Raw genomic sequence first — 19,612 nt, forward strand, 5'->3', positions numbered from 1 at the left:
CGGCGGTTTGCGGTAGCAGCGCGACGCTATTGGCTTTCGCGAGGCGTCCGCGGATCCGATTGGTCGGCGGAAGGCTGAGGGCTCCGGCCGGGCCGCGGCCCCCGCCCCCTCTCCGCTGCATCCGCGGCGGCCTGAGGTGAGCGGAGGGGCGGGGGGGGCGGCGCGGCCTGGAGGTGAGCGGGGAGCGGAGCGAGCGGGGCCTGGTGGGTGCGGCGGTGGGGAGGGGGCCGATTGGGAAGGGGAGGGGAAGGAGAAGGGGTGGGGGGGTGTTGGAGCGCCGTGTGGGCTCCGTGAGAGGAGAGTCCCCCGTAGGCCGCGGGGTGGGGGGCGGCTGTGGGGAGCCGTTCGGTGAGGCCGCGGGTTCCGGGCGCTGTGGGCCCAGCAGGCCTTGAGGCCTTCCCGCTGCACTCGGGAGGTGTTGAGGGATCCGGGGAGCCCGGCAGCGCTGCGGCTTTTCTCTCCCTTCTCCTGAGCCCCCAATGGCCCCGGGGTCCGGCTGAGTCCTCCTCCCATCACTGAGATGTTCCCCCGTTCGGGGCTTTGGCGTCCATCTCCTCCGTCGTTAGGTCTCGTGAATGCCGGTTAATAGCGGTTAATGATTGTGGGGCTGTAACTCCGCCAACGTGCTCCTAAGGGCCGTCCCATAAGCTGCGCTTCCCGGCAGCGTCCCGTTAAAGGAGCCTTTAAATGTTTTATGGAGTCCCCGGCAGAAGGTTCCGGTTGGATCGTGAATGAAGGAGCTCAGGGTTTGTTTGAAGGTGCTGCGTTATTCTTAATGGGGCTGGCCATGAAAATGTGGAGCTGATGTTTAATGGTGGCCTCAGGCTGCGGCTTGGGAGTTGGCTGAGGTCAAAGGGAAAGCTGAGAGGGGGAGGCAAGAACAGCTTCCCCCTGTATGGAACTTGGGAGGTGCAGGAAACCTCATCACACAGCATGGGGCGTGGGGAGGTGTCCCCTTGTGTTTCCCATCACCTTCCTCCTTCCTTCTGTACAAGTTGTGCTTTTTGAGGTGCTTTGGTGAAGAGCTCAACCCCAATCTAAAGGATGATCGGACTCTTATCTGTGCTGTAATGCTTGGCAAATCCCTGAGACTCTTCTGCTCAGAAAGGTAGCAAATGAAGCCTGAAATGGTGCTCCCCATTGCTGGGACAGCGGTGTGTTCTGGGTCCTCCAGCACCCAGCTCAGGTTCTTTGGAGCTCTTCAAGCCTGTCCTGCTGTGTGAGAAGCAGAAAGGGGTTCCTATCTTGTGGCACAGGTTGTCACCGTGTGAAGCCTTCTAACAGCGCCTTTGTAGGATAATAACCCCCCCCCCCCCCCCCAGGGTCCATTTCTCTCTGTTAATCTTTCCCTTTAAACAGGGAGCTCTCAAGTTTGGAAAGTTGACTGCAATAGTCTGTCTAGACAGGGCAGGAATGGCCTGGAAAGAGAACACCGCGGTGGGGTGATCTGAGCTCATTTCTCGCTCTCTCTGTGCTGTCTGTTAAAGCCATGAATGATTTTTCCTTATTTGAAAGTGAGCTGGTTTCTGCTTAGCAAAAATGCACATTCCTGTTGTGGCTCGGGAAAGCTGGCTGAGTCCAAGAACGCTTCCATCGCTCTGTCTGCAGCGTTGGGTTTCTCTGGGTTACTTTGTGCCCCCTCCATCCCATTCGGTGTTGAACTTTAATGCAGCGGGTCGCTTTCTTGCTTGTTTCATGTCGACTCTTTGCTGTTTCTGTGGGTTTGAGCTGCTTGCTCCCACCTTGGAGGTTGCTGTTGCTAAAGTTGGTTTTGGGTACAAACCTGAAGGTACCGGGTCCCTGTGTGCTGAGAAATGGAAGCTGGGATGCATTTCAAGTCATTATCCCCATCCTTCCCTGCTCTCCTCTTGAGATTAGAGCTCCTCACATTGCAGCAGTGCCATTGCATTCCTTGGGCTTCTAAACCCTATCCTGGGAATGCCCCTACAGATAATCCTGGTTGGGCTGAGTGGGAGCTGAGCTGTTTATTTCTTGGAGCAAATGAGCCGTATGTTCCTCAGCGCGTTTACAAGCGTGTGGGTTTCACTGGGAAGGCACGCAGCCACCTGATTCCGTCATGCTTTGCCTTCAGCTTGTGTTTGATGGATCACATTGGCAGGTCATGCCTTTTCCTCCTGGCTGCTCCTGCCGGATCCCCATTGTTCTGCATGCCGTGTCCCCATTGCTCTTTGTTTAACCTGGCAATGTCCCACTCCTGCACCAGGGAGCCAGCAGTGTAAGGCAAATCCCCACATAGGAACTGAGTGTCCCAGCTGTGTGCTGCTGGGGTGCTGGCTGCTGACACACCGGGGATCCTCATTGCTCCCCATCTGCTTCGTTCATTAGCAAACATTTGATGGTGGCTGTAAACCCACCTGGTTGTGGGGCTGAAGTCACAGAGTACCCTGAGTCCTTTGGATCCACACACAGGCTGTGGAGCTCTCATTGCCTTTATCTTTTACATTGCTTTCTGCTAGCCATTCCAGAACACCTTTAGCAGAATAAGGGTTTCACACTTTAAAAACCATCAGTAAGATGAGCTGACAAGCTGAGGGATGTGGGCTGCACCTCGGGTTTGCTGGGCAGCAATTTCTGACTTCCTTTCTTTCTTTCTCTCCATTGTTATTTAGAACCTGAGACAACTGACACCAGCAGCGTGACAAGGAGCAGCTTTCCCCAGGAAGAAGCCGTGCTGCTCTGTGGGGCTGTCAGCTGAATTCTGACAGCTCCAGACCCTGCTTGCCCTCTCTGCTGTGATTGTGCCATCCCAGACCAAACCCCATCCGCTCCCCTCCTCGACTGGAGGCCGTGTGTGAATCGCAGCTGCACTGCTTAAGGGCCACGACTTAGTTTTCCACCACCCCCCCCCTCCTTCTTGTATAGCTGCACATTAGAACAAACGCACCAAGATGTCTAAAAAGCAAAACCCGAAAGGTAAGACGCATGCGAATGTGCTGTAATCAAATGTCAATAAACAGCACGATTGATTCCAAAGTTATCAATTAGGAGAGGGGTTAATTGCTTCTGCTCTTCTCCTCCCCAGGCTGCTGGTGAAGCTTTGACAGCTTCTTGTCACCATCTTGGTGACATCGTGTAACCTGTTGGGTTTTGTGACATTTGTAGCAGCGTTTCAGTTGTCCAGCTGGACAGGTCTGATTCATGACTTGCTGCATATATGAATACTGCCCCATTTCCACCGGCAGGAAGCAGCAGAAAAGGAATATTTTTAGTAGTCCAGCAGCACCCGTGCAAGTCCTCCCTTTTCTGCTGTTGCACATTAAAGACAAAGCTGTTCTTAGTTCAGCTACAGCCCTCGTTTGCTGCACGTGAGGCATTAATTCCATAGTGTGGGGAGGGGGGAAGGGAAGGGGTTGTGAAGGTTATGGTTGTCTTTTTCTTTGCACTGCCTACTAATGAATAATTTAAGGTGAGTGCTTTGACAATCCGTGTCCTCTGCCTCCAGAGAAGCGCTTTTGTTCGCAGTAGATTTTTGCCTCTCACGGCTCTGGCACAGAAATGGTGCCTACCTGAGCCGCACTGCTGTCCTTTGACATCCGGATCCATGCGTGGTTCGAAGCAATTAGCAGCACTTATGGAAATTACTGTTTAGGGTAATTTTTGGAATTATGTTTTCAAATGCTGCATCCGTGCTTTTGGAAGCCTCGGCACAAGCCGTTAGATGCTGGAAATGGAGCCCAGCAATTGCTGCCAGTGAATGCGTGGGGAGAAAAACACACCTGGAAGCAACAGGAAGGTGGGGAATGGAGGGCAGTCTGCAGGAGGCAGCAGGGAGCCTCGTGGGGCTGATGCTGTTGGGTTTATGAGGCCAGGAGGGCACCGGGGCTGTCAGCATTTGATGCTGCGGGCTGCAGCCCTGTTGTGCTCAGCAGGTGAGATGTCATGCAGGCCCTGTGCAGGTAAGGAGTGTCTTCTCAGATTCTCTGGAAGCCAAACAAAACCCCTTTGCTGTGTAACAAAGGAAGCGGCGAGGAGTGCTGAGAGGTGAGAGAACTGCTTTCAATAATGCAGCAGTTCTGAAAGTGAATCAGGAGCCCACCTGCAGCTTTTGCATGGGAGTGCTGTGGAACAAGGCGAGCAGCTGAGCTGCTCAGCAGCTAAAGCAGGGTGCACAGGAAGGCATTGGGGAGGGCTTGGATCTCTCAGAGGAGACCCCCGCCTCTCTGGGGTTTGAATCTATTTGCAACAACAGCAGTAATGCAGCATTTCTTGTCTAGACAAAGCCCTGAGTTGCAGCTGCCACCTCCTTGGGCTGCCTCTGCAGCACAGTGACCACAGCACAGGGTGTTAAAATAGTTTCTGCAGCAGCTGGTGGAAGTGCTGAGCCTAAGTGCTTAGCTCTCAGCAGCTAATTGCCCTCTGTTTGGTAGAGTTACCCACCAGAGCTGCCCATGCTCTCCAGATGTCTCCCTGCACCTGAATGTTCTTACATAAGTTTCCCATCTCCTTTGTCTTCCCAGATCCATCCGGGTTCATTTTCGATGTGCAGTCCAACACCGTGATGGCCCAGGGAGGAACCTTTGAAAACATGAAGGAGAAGGTAAGTGCATCTCGTGGGACTTCAGCTGGCCGTGTTAGTGCTGCGTCTTTATCTGCTGTCAGAGGTTCAATACGTTTCTGTCTGAGAGCTAACTGTGCTTCTTTTGAAAGCAGAATTTTATTCAGCCTAAATCGTCGTGGCACATGAAAGTTTGATATGGAAGGTGCTGGGTGAGGTGCTCAGACTGCTTGCAGAAGGCTGCAGTGTGAGGCAGAGCAAATGCTTCACCTGTCGGCCTCTTCTCTTCCCTCCAGATCAATGCAGTGCGTGCCATAGTCCCAAACAGGAGCAACAATGAGATTGTCCTCGTGCTCCAGCATTTTGACAACTGTGTGGACAAAACAGTGCAAGCATTTATGGAAGGTAACTGCAGCGGGCTCCTGGGCCACTCCCTTCAAGTATTGGAAGGCCACCATGAGGTCTCCCCGCAGCCTTCTCTTCTCCAAGCTAAACCAGCCCAGTTCTCTCAGCCTTTCCTCCTAGAAGAGCTGCTCAGCCCTCTGATCATCATAGTGGCCCTGCTCTAGTCATGCTGTGTCTGTGGGCCTTCATTGCAAAACCATGACACATACCCTCCTCAACTCAGAGGTGATTCTCTTCCAACTCTTTGTTAGTGTTTGTCCTACTAGAGGTCAAGGCAGAGATAAGCACTCGATAGTCTTTAGGTAATGGGGGTTAGGTACTCCATTATAGAGACTCTCACTCGTGTGTCCAAAGCAGGGAACGTCTTCAGCTTCAGTTTTTCTGCTGTTTGGACTTTGAAACCCAGATGGGTTTTGAAGTACTTTGGAATGCGGAATGGATTTCCTGACCTCAGAGAAAGCGGCTCCTGCAGGTGCGTCACCTTCACTGCTCATCTCTGCTGTTTTGTTTCAGGTAACGCCAGTGAAGTATTGAAGGAATGGACCGTCACAGGCAAAAAGAAGGTAATGCTTCTAAATACACCTTGCAAATACAGTTACCTCTTCTTTTCCTATTGTTTCTCTGAGGATCAGGGAGAGCATAAATTGAGACTGGCTGCCGTTCTCTGCGTTCCTGGTAATTTTGATGAGATAAGAAGCCAAAGAGCAAACATGTTCTGCACCATTCTGTGCGTGCACGCTGCTGGTAGCACAGCAGACTGCCAGGGATGATTGCTGTTATCAGCTGCCTCGTTGCTAAGGGCAGGGATTTGCATGGGACCTTCGCTGCAAGCAGAAATGATGCAAGCATCTCCTCATGTCTGCGCTTGGTTTCGTTGTCAGACACGTTGTGTGGGGCTGAAAAAAACCTTCTAGACTTACAGCCCTTGCGATAGCTTTTGTTTTGCTGCCCCTCTGCAGGACCCCTCATCCACACAGCCAGCCCCACGTTGAAGTAAATCTTTCTCAGGTCCGTTTGCTGCAGCAGTGCTCCGTAATTCACTGCTCAGACGGTCGTGCCGTTCCATTTTTCATCGGTAACCTTTGGAGCTGAACGGTTGCATTTAATGCTGAGCTCTGTGGAAATATTTCTGTGTCATGAAGGCTTCCCTGCCCAGCTCTGCACTCAGACCTCTATGAAACAGTTAAAGGAAGATTTGCAAAGTTTCAGGACTTGATATTCTAATGTCCAAATCCACCAGGACGGGAAGGAAATCATAATTATTCAAAAGGACTCCTTTGAATACTTAAAAAGCACCAGAATGAAACAGAGAGGGGAGAAATGTGACCGAAGAGCCGCATGCTGGGGATCGAGGGAATAGCTGTCAGAGTGAGGTCTAGGGCAGCACCCCGAGGGGAATGGGGCAGCCCCCACAGCCCCACTGCCTCCCACAGCCCCCGTCCCATGCCCTGGGCCAACGTTGGAGGGGATAATGAGTTTTTGCTGGTCCTTAATGCCTCTATATCTGTCCTCATTGTTGAATGAATCCCTCCTGCTGTTAACAGGATCAACACCGGGGGCTGGCTGAAAAGGCATTTAATTCAGCTACTTTCAGGCGGTAAGCACAAGCTTAATTTTCCCTTTAGGAATTAAAGCTTCATGTTTTTCTTTCTATTTCTTTCTCTCTGTCTCTGTGGTGCGGATGCCTAATCCTCAGAACAAGAAGAAGAAAACCAAACCGAAACCGCAAGGCGAGGCGAGCCCTGGCCCCGCAGACCCCAGGAAATTGGTGTCCACTGAAGAGGAGCAGTCAGCAAACTCGGAGAAGGGGGGAATTAACGGTTTCCATGTCAACGGCTGTGCCCACGACACCGAGTCGGTGGACTCGCTCAGCGAAGGGCTGGATGCGCTTTCAATTGATGCCAGAGAGCTGGAGGATTGCGAGCCCGCCGTGCCAGACATGCCTGAGAGGACAGGTTAGTCCCCAGAAGAAGTGGCAGGAGGCGCCCGCCGGGTGCTTAAAAAGCAGAGTTGCTGCCTCTCGCCTTTTGTGTCCCTCCTTTGACTGGGGTCAGCTTTGAAAGCTGATTTGTTTGCACGCTCCTCCAGGAAAGGGCAGCTCACCCCGAGCTTTGATTTCTGCTTGCCGGTCCTAAAGGGCTAGCGGGCGTTCTGCCATCCTCTTTGTGTGTGTGTCCCCTTCACAGCAGTGTGCTTTGCTCCAACAGTGCCTCAACTAGAGAACGGAATAGCAGACCTCCACACCAGATCTCTCACCGTGCATCCTGCCCAGAACCCTTCAGCTCTCCGACAGCGTCCTGATCAGCACGGCATGAGCAGGCCCGGCTCCAGACCCACAGCGCCCACCTCCCTGCCTGCTGCACGCCTGGACAACGGCCCCTTCTCACCTGCAAACAAGAAGCTGGGTAAGGCCCCTGGCTCTGCGCCTTGCCTGGTGTCACAGCAGGTTGCCAGCGGCCGAATTCTCACCAGCTCATCCTCTGCATCGCTGACGGACAGCGCTGAGGCAGGCTGGACGTTGATTTTAATCCAAGCTAACACACTTCTTATTAGCTGGCCTCTAACTTGCACTCTGCTCCTCCTCTTCCCCGTGCACAGCAGGAATCTTGACAGCAGTTTAGATGTAGTGCCTGGAGCGGCAAAGCCGTATGTGAGAAGGCAGGGCGGGAGGCAGCCTCGCTGCATACACTTAGCCCATTCTTCTCCGCTCCCTCGCAGAGCCTTTGGGTTCTTTCTCATCTGTTGTGAGAATGTGTCAAGAGGACAGTAGTTGGGACCGGCCCTGTTACAAGAAGTGACAGCCTCCTGTTAGCTGTGTTTTTTTTTCCTCTTTTATGTGCTTTCCCTTGCAATAACAAGAGGGGACGGGAGGACCTGAGACAGCGGTGGTGAATGTGGTTATCATGCTTAGCTCTGCCCCTAACCCAAAGCAACTCAGGTGCATTTGGTTACTGTTGTCTATTTGAAACTGCAGAGGGGTGTCCCTGCCCACAGAATGGGATCTTTCAAGCTCTGGGAAGGGCTTTCCTCAGTGGAAAACCTGCAGAACTTCTACTGAACCCAGAGCCTCTGCAGTGGGGGAGGGAAGGAGGTATTAAAACCAAGCAGGGCATAGTTTAAGAGTAAGAGGGAAAGTGTTCTGATTTCCCCTGCTGGGAGGATTTAGCATAGTGATTGACGTGGCTGTTGAAGTTCTTTCTGTCTCTTGGTAGGTTCTAATATTGAAAAATCAGTGAAGGATCTCCAGCGCTGCACCGTCTCACTGGCTCGGTACCGGGTGGTGGTGAAAGAGGAAATGGATGCTTCCATTAAGAAGATGAAGCAGGTATTTGCTGAGCTGCAGAGTAGGTGAGTAAAACGTAGGAACGGATCCGGATGTGTTGAGGATTAAGATCGATGAATTGCGAATAAAACTTCAGCTCTGCAGTCAGGCTAATGACACGCTTGTGCCTGCCCTGCTGGCCAAGCTCTGTTTGTCAGCGCTTGAGAGCTCAGCGTGTCGTCAAGAATGAAGCCCAAGTCTGAAGGCCTGTGCTCTGCAATTTGTAGGTGTTTTGCAGGCAGCTATGCAATGCCTGCCTTGGAGCTTGCTGCCCATGCATGCAGCAGGAGCTCTGTGCCCCACTCGGGGCTTCATTGCCCATCCATTGATTGTGTGTGTGTATGAGGCAGTTAAGGTGGCCTTCATTAAGCCCTGTTAAGCACAGAGGGTGGGAGGAACTCGCTGTGTAACGTGCTGCCGTGCTGGTGTTGGCTGTGCTGGAAGCAGAGAGTGCAGCAGCCTGTGTCTCTTCAAAACAAACATTTGTGTTTGAAATCTGCAAACTCGGGTTGCATACAGCGTGGAAGAGCAGGCTCCTTCTGAAGGTACACAGCACAGATCATCCTGCAGGCCATGCCTTCTCCGTTTATAAGCCAGGCTTTTAATACAGAGCACAGCGTTCCCTCCAGGTGCACTCAGGTCTTTTTAATTACCATTTTCATTGCTTTGGGTGAGCACCTCAGGGTGACAATCCCAAAGTCCTGACACCAGATGCAACCCAAATGTACAGATTGGATCTGTAGTGAGAAATTGTTCCTCTTGGTTATACAAACATGAGTGCATTTGATAAAGAGGTGCAAGAAGCTGCACGGAGGGTTCAAATCGTGTCATCATTCGAGTAGGATCGCTTCCCTGCTGGCCTTTTCATCTCCAGTCTTGCTGAGGGTGCACTGAGTCCCACTGCTCTCTGATAATATTAAGGAGCTCTGGTCCCAGCACTGACCCCCGAGGGGCACCACTCATCGCTGGTTTCCATCTGGACACTGAGCCATCCACCTCACTCTGGGTACAATATGGTGTCCAGCTGAGCAGGCTGCCCATCAGATCTGTATCTTTCCAGTTTGGAGAGAAAGAATTTATGGAGGATTGTGTGTCAAAGTCCAGATAGATGCCATCAGTGGCTCTTCCCTTGTCTGCTGACTCAGTTAAGCTGTCGTTTTTATGATCAGGCAGGACCTGCCCTTGGTGAAGCTACGCTGCTCATCCCATATCACCTCCCTCTCTTCCCTATGCCTTAGCGTCACTTCCAGGAGCATCTGCCCCATTATCTCCCCCAGCTCAGAGGTGAGGCTGACAATTCAGTGCTTTCCTTCCCACCCTTCCTAAAAGCAGGTGTGACTTTGCTTTCCTTCCAGTCACCGGGGACTTTATCTCACCGAGGGTGACTTGGTGACTGCGTCAGCCAACTCCCTCAGTTCCGTTTGCCAGCAGTGAGTAATATTTGACAGGTAACTCAAACGCTGATATCACACCAAAGAATTAAAGCAGATATTTGGCAGGCTTGCAGATCCGTGTCAGAAGGGATCTGCATCTGCAGACTGCGTGCCCTCCGAGGCAGGAGCGCGTAGTGGCAGCGATGTGGAGCTGGCTGTGCTCCTTTTAGCAAATCTTGTTGATCCGTGCGAGGTTTTGTCTTTGTGTGCCTGCTTGGGTTGAACTTTGCCACCAGGAAGTGTTCTCCTCAAGTGGAATGCTGCCCTGCATTTCAGTTCAGCGTGCTAAAATAGTGACAGGAGGTGTTTCTGGCTGACTTTTGACCTTAGAGGAGACCAGATCCACGCGGTTGGGGGTGTCTGTTTGCCCTCAGCTGCACTGTTATTCTTTCTTATGCTTGTGACCTCCATGGCACAGAGCTCCCGGCTCTCCTCTCTTGTGCTGCTATAGTGGGAAGGATTCACCCCACCAACAGCTGAGGGTTCTGGAGGGGATTTACCCCTCGGTAGCTGGGAGATGTGCAGTCCTAACTCAATGAGTTTGTGTATTACGCCATGCTTCATTCGAGGCTTTGTCTACTGAGTGGTGACTGATGCTGCTTCGGTATCAGCTCTGCATACAGTAGGGCTGGTTGTTTTTTGTTGACCTCTCAGCATTTACAGCACCTGTAAAATCCCGCCCTTGGGATGGAAAAGGTCACCGCTCTGGGTCTGTGCGAGCACTGCTTTGCCCTTTGCCTTGCCTTTATCGGCTCCACGCTGCTCACGTCACGTTCCCAAAGGTGAAAGAGCCACATGTGGCCCCGGGCGCAGGAGGATGCGTGGATCCGCCTGGCGTGGGGCCACCGGAGCCTCCCTTGGCAAATGCCAAGCTGTGTTGGCCATGCTCTGTTGGCCACGGCTCTGCAGAGGGCAGCCTGCTTTCCTCTTCCCAAAAACGGCAGCATTGAGCTGAAACAGAAATGGTACCGTCACATTTCCTTTTCTTCCCCCAGCTCCCTTTGCGAGACAGCGAATAATTAGTGTATTTTTAAAGCCTATGACACAAGACAGGACCCAACAGCTAAATCCTCTTGCTGAATCATAGCTCCAACTGGCTTTCTACCAAAGGAAAACCTGATTTAAAGGCAGGTTTGTTCATCTGAAGCGGGGCATTATGAGTAGCAAAGTGCAGACGGTTTTCGCTTGTGTGTCACAGATGTGCTTCAGTTGTCCTTTGAACCAGCAAGGCTTCTGCAGGTTTGGACCTTCATCTTCTCTCTCTTGGCAGCCGGCTGCTGTGGGCATGGAGGTGAGGGTGAGGGGGCTCTAATGCTGCACCATCATCTCCCAAATCCATCCTGAGCGTTGGATTGCTGCTCTGTAGGACTCGGAGGCTGTTGGGTAACCTGAATGAGGGATTCCCGACAGCCCTGAATTCCCAGCATGTTTTGCTGTCTGTGCTGCAAAAAGCACCCTGAGCCTTTGGAGGATGCACAGGGGAAGGTCAGCTTCAATTCTTCTACGGGCACGGGGCTGCATTGAGCTTTGTCACTGCTGCACTGCGGGGCTTAGAGGTGGCTGCTGCCCTACAGGCAGCCCTCGGGATTGCTGCACAGAGCCTGACCTCGAAGCTGGGATCATGCTCATGCATACAGCATCTTGCAGGGCCAGTGGGCTGCAGGTTCTCTCCTGGCAGCAGCTCACTACCAAGCCTTCAGTGCCGTTTCAATCCTCAGCAGGTCTCAGTTCACCTCCTTCCCCTTTTTCTCCCAGCTCAGTCTGTTGGATTGATGTGGTTTTGTCCCAGCACAGAGCAGGCCGGGACTGAGCGCGTTCCTGAGTAGATGTGGCAGCTGGAGGGCGGTCTGCTCAGCTATTCGCTAGCATGGGAGGCTGCTGGGGTCTGATGGAGCTGCTCCTCACGCCAACATCAGGCACGGCAACATGACCTCTGTTCCTCAGCCAGCCCAAGTGTAAAATTGGGTAAAGGACTCCAGCTGAGCTCCGCTGAGTAAATTAAATGACAAAGGGACTCAGGCTGTAATCTTTTGTCAAGGTTGCTGCGGCTTTGCTTGCAGGAGAAAGCCCCAAACAGCCCATATGAAGCTCATAGAAAGCGGGCGTTGCTCCTGTCAGAGCCAGGGCTGTGTGTGTGTTCAGGGAGGAGGCGATAGGGGAGAGATGCAGCACAGCTGGGCTCCAGTTCATCGAGGCAGGGCTGTATCCGCACTGGGATCCTGCCTGGTTAGCTCCATACAGAAGGATGGGCATCTCTCTGTGGGATGGGCAGCTCCCCTCACCCTGCCCCTTGCTCTGCACCCCTAAGCCACGTGGGAGAGGCAGCTGGAAGGAAGGTGAAGCCTTATTAGCATCCCTTCTGACACACGTAGTTGTATTTGTGCGGTTGGGCTGCGACTGCCTGACCTGTTACAAGCAGAAACAATCCCTGCCCTGAACAGGCAGATGGACAGAGAGCGATAAATCAACAGAAGCTGCCAAATGTCAGAGCTGCCGTTCAGAGGGAGTTGTTCGAATGGATCCTGCCTCAGTCCTCTCCAACGCACGGAGGAGTGGGAGCGGTGGTGGGAGTTTGCCTTTCAGATGCCCTGTGGTTTGTGAGAAGAAAGATCCCTCCCTGTTTTCAAGCAGGCTGCTCTCACTGCAAAGCCCGTGGCCTGAGTTGGAGGGCTGATATTGCACTCGGTATAGCTCTGTGTCTACATGGCAAGCATTGCAAAGCTAACGGGCAAAAGGAAGTCTGGGCTTTTAGATTAGGAAAACAGAAATGAAGCCTGTTGATAGGCAGGATGCTGAATGCACTTGAGCTGCTGCAATGGGCAGTGTTTTCTCTCCTGCCATTGCAACCTGAGTCTTGGTGGGTACTGTGCAACCCTCAGGCTTTAAGAGATGGGTGCACAGTGGGGTTCACCAGAGTGAAGCATTGCAATCAGGTGGCTTCACTGTGTCACTGCTGAGAGGCTGCTGCCCGCTGCCCACACCCTGCTCTGGTGCTGCAGCTCTTCCTTATGGCTTGAGCGTTGCACAGTGGCTTTCCTCTGCAGTGAAACCCAGAGCAGTGCAGCTGCTGCTCCTCTCCCCTCACCGAGCAGCTCTGACTCGAGCAGAGCACGGTGAGCACACACGCAGAGGGTTTGTAGGAATGCAGCGCTGACTGAAGCCGTGGTGCCAGCAGAGCTCAGAGCCAAGGCTTCTGCTGCCCTCTGTTGGTCTCTGCTCATGGCTGGCCAACCCAGAAACCCATTTTGCTTCTGCTGTGGGATCCCGTGGTCCCCTTTGGCGTTCAATCCTTTCTCTGTGTTCTTCCCCAGCCTCATGGATCGCGAGGTGGCGTTGCTGGCTGAGATGGACAAAGTGAAGGCAGAAGCAAGTAAGGCTCCCTCCTCCCACTGGACACCCAGCCTGTAGATGTGCAGGTGGTGCTGTGCTCTAGAGACAGCCCCATTGGAAGCAGATTTTTCTCCCTTATTTCCTTTTTCACTCTGTGTGGAGCACGGTGTATTTGGGAACAGACAAAACCTGCCCTGTGTTGTATGCCCCATGTATCTTGTGGCTGGATTTTGCAGTTTGGGGCCTTTATTCTATGCCTACATAAGAGGGTGGGATGAGCTGCTCCCTCCTGAAGGCACTGCTGTTATTGCTGGGGAGCTGGAAGGGGTGTTGACAGCACCAACAGCACTGCAGCTCAGGGGACCCAGGGAGGCACTGAGCAGCTAAAGCAGCATGTGGTGCATGTCCTTGTGGCAGCTTCCAACACAGGTTCGGTCTGGAGACACACACAGCTGGCAGGAGGGTGATGCTGGGGCTGCCATGCAGCTGGCACAGCACCGGCATGATGGGGATTCTGCTCATTACCAACGAGGGGCCAGGCTGGGGCTGCTCCAGCCTCAGAGTTGCTCTCTGTTCCACAGTGGAGATCCTGATGAGCCGACAGAAGAAGGCAGAGGCCCTGAAGAAGATGACTGAGGTGGCGGTGCGGATGTCAGAGGAGCAGCTGGTTGAGCTCCGGGCTGATATCAAGGTGAGCTTTTTGCTGCTGCCTCATCTCACCCAAACACTTTGTTTTTGTAACCATCTGGGTTTCCCATGCTTCTGAACGTGCTTTGCTGCCGTGGCCTTTCCAGATTCACCTCTGCTGCTCTCTGCAGCCGTGCAGAAGGGCAAAGATTCGTCTTGAATCTTAACTTTGAATACTTGGGTTGTAAAATAGCAACGAATGATCATCCAAGCATTAACCCCTCGGTGCCTGCGATCCAACCTTTGACCATTGAGCGTTGGCACTGAGCTGGGAATGTGGCAAAGCCACATCTTTGTCCTCAGCACGGTGCTGAGAGCCTCCCATGGTGCAGGCTGACCTCTGCCTTTCCACCTAGCTCACAGAGCCCGCCTGCTGTGCAGCAGCTGCTTTTATATTCCATGAAACGCTTTTATATGCCAGAAACCACCTCTGCTCTCTGGCACGCCGGCTCCTGCTGCAAGAGGTCAGCACAAAGTTGTGCAAAGGATCAATTAAGCTCCAGCTTGAGAATCCAGCTGCTGGTGTCGCAGCTCAGGGCAGTGCCCAGCCTTGAGCAGGATTGGTGCTGCTGAGGAATTGTGCTGCTTGGCCACATCCTGAGCAGTGCTGGAGGCAGCGTGGGGCTGAACCAACCCAAGGGAAGCTGGTGGAAATCATGCAGAAAGCTCTTCCTCAGTCCTCAAGGCCTCGCAGCCATCTGCCTTCCCAGCCAAGGCTTTTCTTCCTGGCTGCACCCACCTGGGATATCTGTTACTGGCCCCAAGATGGAGACTTCTATCTCCATCCCTGGGCTCTAATTGGGGTGCAGGGATTGGGATGAACTTGCATCCGTTCTCTTTTTCCACACAGCACTTTGTAAGCGAGCGCAAGTACGACGAGGAGCTGGGCAGAGTGGCGAGGTTTACGTGTGACCTCGACGCATTGAAGAAGAGCATTGCTGCCTTTGGGCAAGGTGAGCAGGGAGGGCCGGGCAGCTGAAGCCTTGCATCACCAGAGAGCCCTGCATTGCCCCCCAAAGGGGAGAGCAGCAGGCTGGGAGGGGGACTGCGCTGGGTGAGGATTGTTCTGTGGGGTGCCCGTTCTTTGGCCACGGGGGTTGTTCTCCTTCCTCCTCTGGTCCCAAACTCTTGCCCAGCCCACAAAACCAAAAGGAAACCTCACCAGGAAAAGCTCTGCTCTCCCTTCATGCCTTCAGCAGCAGCCACAAACTGCTCCAGCAGCTCCAGCCCAGGATCCCAATGTAGGTGATAGGGTGGGCACTCAGGGTCCCCGCACACACAACACGCATTTCGGGCTCTTTCTTTTCCAGTTTCCCACCCAAAGAACAGTTACTCCACCCGCTCCCGCTGCAGCTCCGTCACAGCCGGATCCCCGAGCAGCCCCAGCATCGCCTCCGCTCCCTCCAGCCCCGCTTGTGCCTCTGCCGTCAGCCTTACCGCAGCCAGCAAGAAGCCCCCATCCTCCATGGAGGCGGCCGTGGAGCGTGCAGGCGGCCACCCCCCCCAGCCCCACCGAGAGGTACGTGTGTGTCCGCAGTGTGTGCCCTGCAGCCAACACAGCCCTGTGCGCAGGCTCTGCTTCCTGGGAGCTTTTGGGGGCTGTTTTGTCCTCCCACCTCTCAGGGCGGTGTGATGTGGGGGCTGTAGGATGTGCACGCAGCGCATCATCTCAGTGCCGTGTCAGTGGGCGCCCGCAGCCCTCAGCGTGGGATCCATCCCCCCTTTTCCCCTTCTTTTCCAGGCTGCCCCAGGGAACAGGCGATCCGGACCGCCGGGCTCCCGGCCGCAGTCCCACCCTGCTCCTCCCCCAGCCAGGCGGCCCGGCGGCCCCCGGCACCGCAGCGGAGCGGGTCCGGCGCTTGGCCGGCACCAGAGCAACCCGGGCGGCCTCCACCAGATGCAGCCACCGGAACCGGGAGCTGCGGCCAGAGCTGCGGCCACGCAAAGCAAAGGGCTCCCGCAGCGCAAACCTCGCTCCAGCCGCCAGGAGGGAACCAACTCCTGAGGGTTCCCCACTGCTGCCCTGAAGGGACGAGACTGTAGGAAGAGATTAACAAAGGAAAGTTTACACTTGTCGGGTTCTTGTGCCATTATTACTTTTGTTCTTCCTTCTCTTTCTCTCTTTCTACTTTGTGTTCTTCTTCGCATCTCCTGCCCCCCCACCCGGGCTCAGGGCCCCGTTTGCTGCCGTCACTGTTGCCTTTTGCTTTCCCCTCTATAGAAAATCTCGGTGGTGTCACTGCAGGCAGGAGGGGACCCAAACGCAGCCTCTCTGTCCCCACTCTGCCCTGAGCCCTGAAGGAGCAACCCAGCAACAGCCCAGCCCTCGTGCTGGCAACGAGGAAGAGAGCTGCAAAATGGGAGTAGGGGGCGAATTGGGGGGAGCCAGGAGGGGATTGTGAGGGCTGAACCCCCAGCAGGACCCTGAGCACACACTGTGCGCTTCTCTGGTTTGATGTTGAGGGGAAAACTCTTTTTTTGTTTCATTCACTTCCTTTTTCTTATCCGGACCCCCCCACCCTAAATTAAACAGAGCAATATCAATTAGCAGAGCTAATCCTAGCTGCTACCGAGCGGCCGTGGCCGTTACTTAGCATTGTCCAAATAAAAGGCGATGTTTGTGTTCATTAGTACAGTCTGTTAATTAAGGCTCTCTGCTCCTTACTGCCCCCACAGCATTTTGGGGTGGGGGGGGAAGAGAGAAGGCAGTAGGAGGGTGGGGGGGGGGTGGCTCCTCAGGGCCCTCACTAACCCCCATGAGCCACAGGTGTGGGGGTAAATGCTTTTATTTGCAGGCCCACAAGCCCGGAGCCAGGGGAGGGTGAGACCACCCCCCATCTCTCCCTGTAGGGCTGGAGGGGATGCATCAGAGCAGCCCCCCGTCCTCACTGCTGGGCCATCTTGGCTGCCTCCGTCTTGATGAGCGTGATGAGGTCCTGGTTGATGAGGAAGACGAAGCGGAGGCTGGCAATCTGCAGGGGAAGGGGAAAGGTGAGCAGGAATGGACCCCCCTATTGCCCTGAGACCCCCACCATACACACACACACTCACTCACCTCCACCACTGAGTTATTGTTGAGCTTCCACTTGTTGCCACCAAGCACAGGACGCCCATCAATGTAGATGGGACGCCGGCCCTCGTTGGCGATGAAGAAGTCCCCGTTATTCTTCAGCTTGATGACACCTGGAGGGGGGCAATGCAGGGAGGAGGGGGGCACAGCTGCTGTGTCCTTGAGCCCCCCCAAAGCAGCCCAGCCCTGCTCCCTACCCTGTTTGCGGGAGATCTTCCAGGCTGGTCCCTCCAGCGCCAGGTCCACATCGATCTGGTTGTCCTTCGTGGCTCTGCCCAGCGTGATCTGGAGGAAGGAGGAGAAGGAGAAGGAGGCTGGGGGAGCTTAGTGTGATGAGCGGAGCTCTGCTGGGGGGGCTCAGCCCCCACCCTCACCTCTCGGGAGCGCATGAGGTATCGCACCATGCGGCCCCGCAGCACGGCCAGCGTCTGGCTGTCAAAGTCCGGAGAGTTCATGCCTGAGGGGAGAAGCAGAAAGGATTGAGGATGGAAGGAAGGATGGATGGACCATCAGGCAGCCTCCCCCACACCCCGCTCTCACCTGTGATGCTGTCCACCAACACCTGCCACTTGTGCAGCTCCTGTTCCAGCTGTCGGATCTCCCGTTTCTGGCGGCGGTCGGCCACAGTCAGCTCTGAAAGAAGGAGAAAGAGAAGAGTGAAAAGGAGAACACACCCCCAGCCTCCCCATACAGCAATTCAGACCATTCAGATCCCACTTGCAGCGGGGCGCAGGCTGAACTCACCGTGCTCCAGCACATCATCCCGTACATCCCTGCACAGAAGAAGGAGGATGAAAGGAGGATCAGAGGATGCCACCCAGAGACCCAATGCAGCATCCTCAGGGCTTCCCCAAACCTCACTTGAGCTTGTTGTCATCCAGCATGTCCTCAGCATCAGAGAAGTTGAGCACTTGGTCCCCCTTGGGGAGTGGCTGCACTGGAAGGAGCAGGAGGGAAGGGAGTGCACAGGTTGGGATGCACAGAAAGGGGGACATAGGAGGCACGAGGAGGGAAGCAGGGCTCACCGGTTTGGTCATCCAGAAGGTAATACTGCTTCATGAGCTGCCAGTGCAGCTGCAGGGCCTTGGCTGTCCGGGAGGGGTAGAAGACATCAGGGTGCTTGTGGAGGAGCTCCTGGAAGGTGTCGAGCGTGGGCTGGCTCATCTGCAGAGGGGACAAAGGACGTGAGGCAGAAGATGCCCATGGAAACGCAGGCATGAAGCCCTGCCTACAACAAGCCCTGACCCCACAGGCTCTTACCGATCCCACTTTGCTCAGCAGCTGCTCCTCAGCTTTGCTGAACAGCACCTTGCTCTGGATGGCAGCGATGGCCTCAGGGTGCAGCTGCCGCATGGCCTGGCAGGCCAACCTGAGGGGAAAAGCGACGTGAGGACCCCCCTATAAGGGCAGCCCTGCCCTCCAGCAGCAGACCTGCACTCACTTGGAGATGATGGGGTCGTAGAGCAGCGCATACCAGCGCTCCTGGATCTCCCGCAGGTTGAAACGGCAGCTGAACTTCACACCCAGGTGCACAGATGTGAGGTCGTTGGTCTGGAAAAAATACCCCTCAGATGAAAGAAAAGCTGCAAACATCAACACAGCAAAGAGAGCCCAGAGCACAGCGAGCCCTGGGGCAGGGGGGGGGGACTGACCTGCAGCACAGCATTGATGAGCAGGAGGTCGTCAGCAGGCTTCCAGCGGCCCAGATCCTTGGTCACCTGCAGGGGCTGTTTGCTCTTCTTCATCCGCTTGGCAAGGCTGGGGGCTGGGACAGGGCTGGGCGCCACGGGGGTGGAAACAGCCTTAGAGACCTGGGGGGGACAGTGAGGGGTGGGAGGGTCACCCCAGTGACTCAGGTTCTCCCGGAGGGCTGTAGGGTCTCCCTAACAAACAGCATCTCCTCCCAGGAAGCAGTGCTGGGCCTCCCTGTGGAGCACGGGGGGGAGCTGGTGGGGGTCACCCCAAAGGCACAATGGGGGTCACCCCAAAGGCACAATGGCGGTCACCCCAAAGGCACAGTGGGGTCACCCCAAAGGCACTAAGGGACCCCAAAGGCACAATGGGGCCACCCCAAAGGCACTGAGGGACCCCAAAGGCACAATGGGGGTCACCCCAAAGGCAATGAGGGATCCCAAAGGCACAGTGGGGCCATCCCAAAGGCACTGAGGGACCCCAAAGGCACAGTGGGGTCCCCCATCCCCCCTTTTCCTCCCTCACCTTCTTCTTCTCGCTGCAGGTCGCCTCACTGCCCGAGCAGCGGCCCGGCTCCACGCCGCCCTTGGCCCTGCTGGAGGACTTGGCCAGGCTGCTCTCTACCAGCTCATCGTCGAACTTCTTCCTCTTGATGAACCTGTTCCGACGGACGCAGCGATGGCCGCCATGTTCCCGGCCGCCATGTTCCCCGCCGCCCCCCCCCCCCGGACCCTCCTTCCCTCCCTCGTACCGTGACGAGCTGCGGCGCTTCGGGACGGCTCCGGAAGGCTGCGCCGAGCCCCGCTTCGGCCCCGACAGCGGCTCCTCGTCCTCGGAGCGACTCGCCGCGCCCGACGCCATCGGAGGGGCGCCCCGGGGGGGTCCCGAGCCCGTTACGGAGCCCCCGTTGGGGACGTCGGCTTCCCCGGGCCCCGCCGCGGCCTCACCATCCCCTCGACGGCGTCCGCCAGGAAGCCGCCATGGATAGCTACTTCCGGGCGCCGCCGGAAGTTGTTCTGACGTCACTGAGTCTGCGACATCTGATGCGCGCGGCGCCATCTTGGTTGAGGGCAAACATGGCGCCCGGCTCTTTGCGGGCCGTGGTGGGGGTCCCCATCAGGGCCGCGTCCGTCATGAACGTGCTGGAAGGAACGAAA

The 19,612-nt window shown here is 55.2% G+C and overlaps 2 protein-coding genes across 4 annotated transcripts; one reads left to right on the top strand and one right to left on the bottom strand.

Annotated features, from left to right (window-relative positions):
• On the top strand, window positions 1–16,323 carry SPATS2 (spermatogenesis associated serine rich 2). Of its 3 annotated transcripts, none has more exons than XM_072358080.1 (13): window positions 1–136; window positions 2,631–2,934; window positions 4,479–4,558; window positions 4,813–4,921; window positions 5,435–5,484; window positions 6,618–6,876; window positions 7,129–7,326; window positions 8,134–8,269; window positions 12,988–13,046; window positions 13,588–13,697; window positions 14,544–14,646; window positions 15,004–15,212; window positions 15,435–16,323. In XM_072358080.1, the coding sequence occupies exons 2-13, from the start codon at window positions 2,910–2,912 to the stop codon at window positions 15,696–15,698; spliced, it is 1,602 nt and encodes a 533-aa protein (XP_072214181.1). In that variant the 5' UTR covers window positions 1–136; window positions 2,631–2,909; the 3' UTR covers window positions 15,699–16,323. The 3 variants fall into 3 exon arrangements, with proteins under 3 accessions (XP_072214181.1, XP_072214180.1, XP_072214182.1); XM_072358079.1 differs by having other exon boundaries at window positions 32–173; XM_072358081.1 differs by having other exon boundaries at window positions 81–203.
• Window positions 16,324–16,459: 136 nt separating this feature from the next.
• Window positions 16,460–19,605, bottom strand: MCRS1 (microspherule protein 1). Its single transcript, XM_072358077.1, is given in 14 exon segments — window positions 16,460–16,665; window positions 16,749–16,876; window positions 16,961–17,048; window positions 17,138–17,220; window positions 17,304–17,396; window positions 17,508–17,536; window positions 17,625–17,700; window positions 17,789–17,927; window positions 18,024–18,132; window positions 18,205–18,314; window positions 18,416–18,574; window positions 18,981–19,113; window positions 19,207–19,451; window positions 19,453–19,605. Coding segments are annotated over 14 exon segments (1,617 nt in total). The 5' UTR covers window positions 19,591–19,605; the 3' UTR covers window positions 16,460–16,578.
• Between the last annotated feature and the right edge of the window lie 7 nt (window positions 19,606–19,612).

Source organism: Excalfactoria chinensis, chromosome 28, assembly GCF_039878825.1.
Source record: "Excalfactoria chinensis isolate bCotChi1 chromosome 28, bCotChi1.hap2, whole genome shotgun sequence".
Classification (NCBI taxonomy): domain Eukaryota; kingdom Metazoa; phylum Chordata; class Aves; order Galliformes; family Phasianidae; genus Excalfactoria; species Excalfactoria chinensis.

Bases quoted from the DNA above. Each gene is read 5' to 3' on its own strand.
- SPATS2 (XM_072358080.1), top strand. From the start codon at position 2,910: ATGTCTAAAAAGCAAAACCCGAAAG. The intron at 2,935-4,478 runs GTAAGACGCATG...TTGTCTTCCCAG, and splicing joins TAAAAAGCAAAACCCGAAAG to ATCCATCCGGGTTCATTTTC. The intron at 5,485-6,617 runs GTAATGCTTCTA...CCTAATCCTCAG, and splicing joins CCGTCACAGGCAAAAAGAAG to AACAAGAAGAAGAAAACCAA.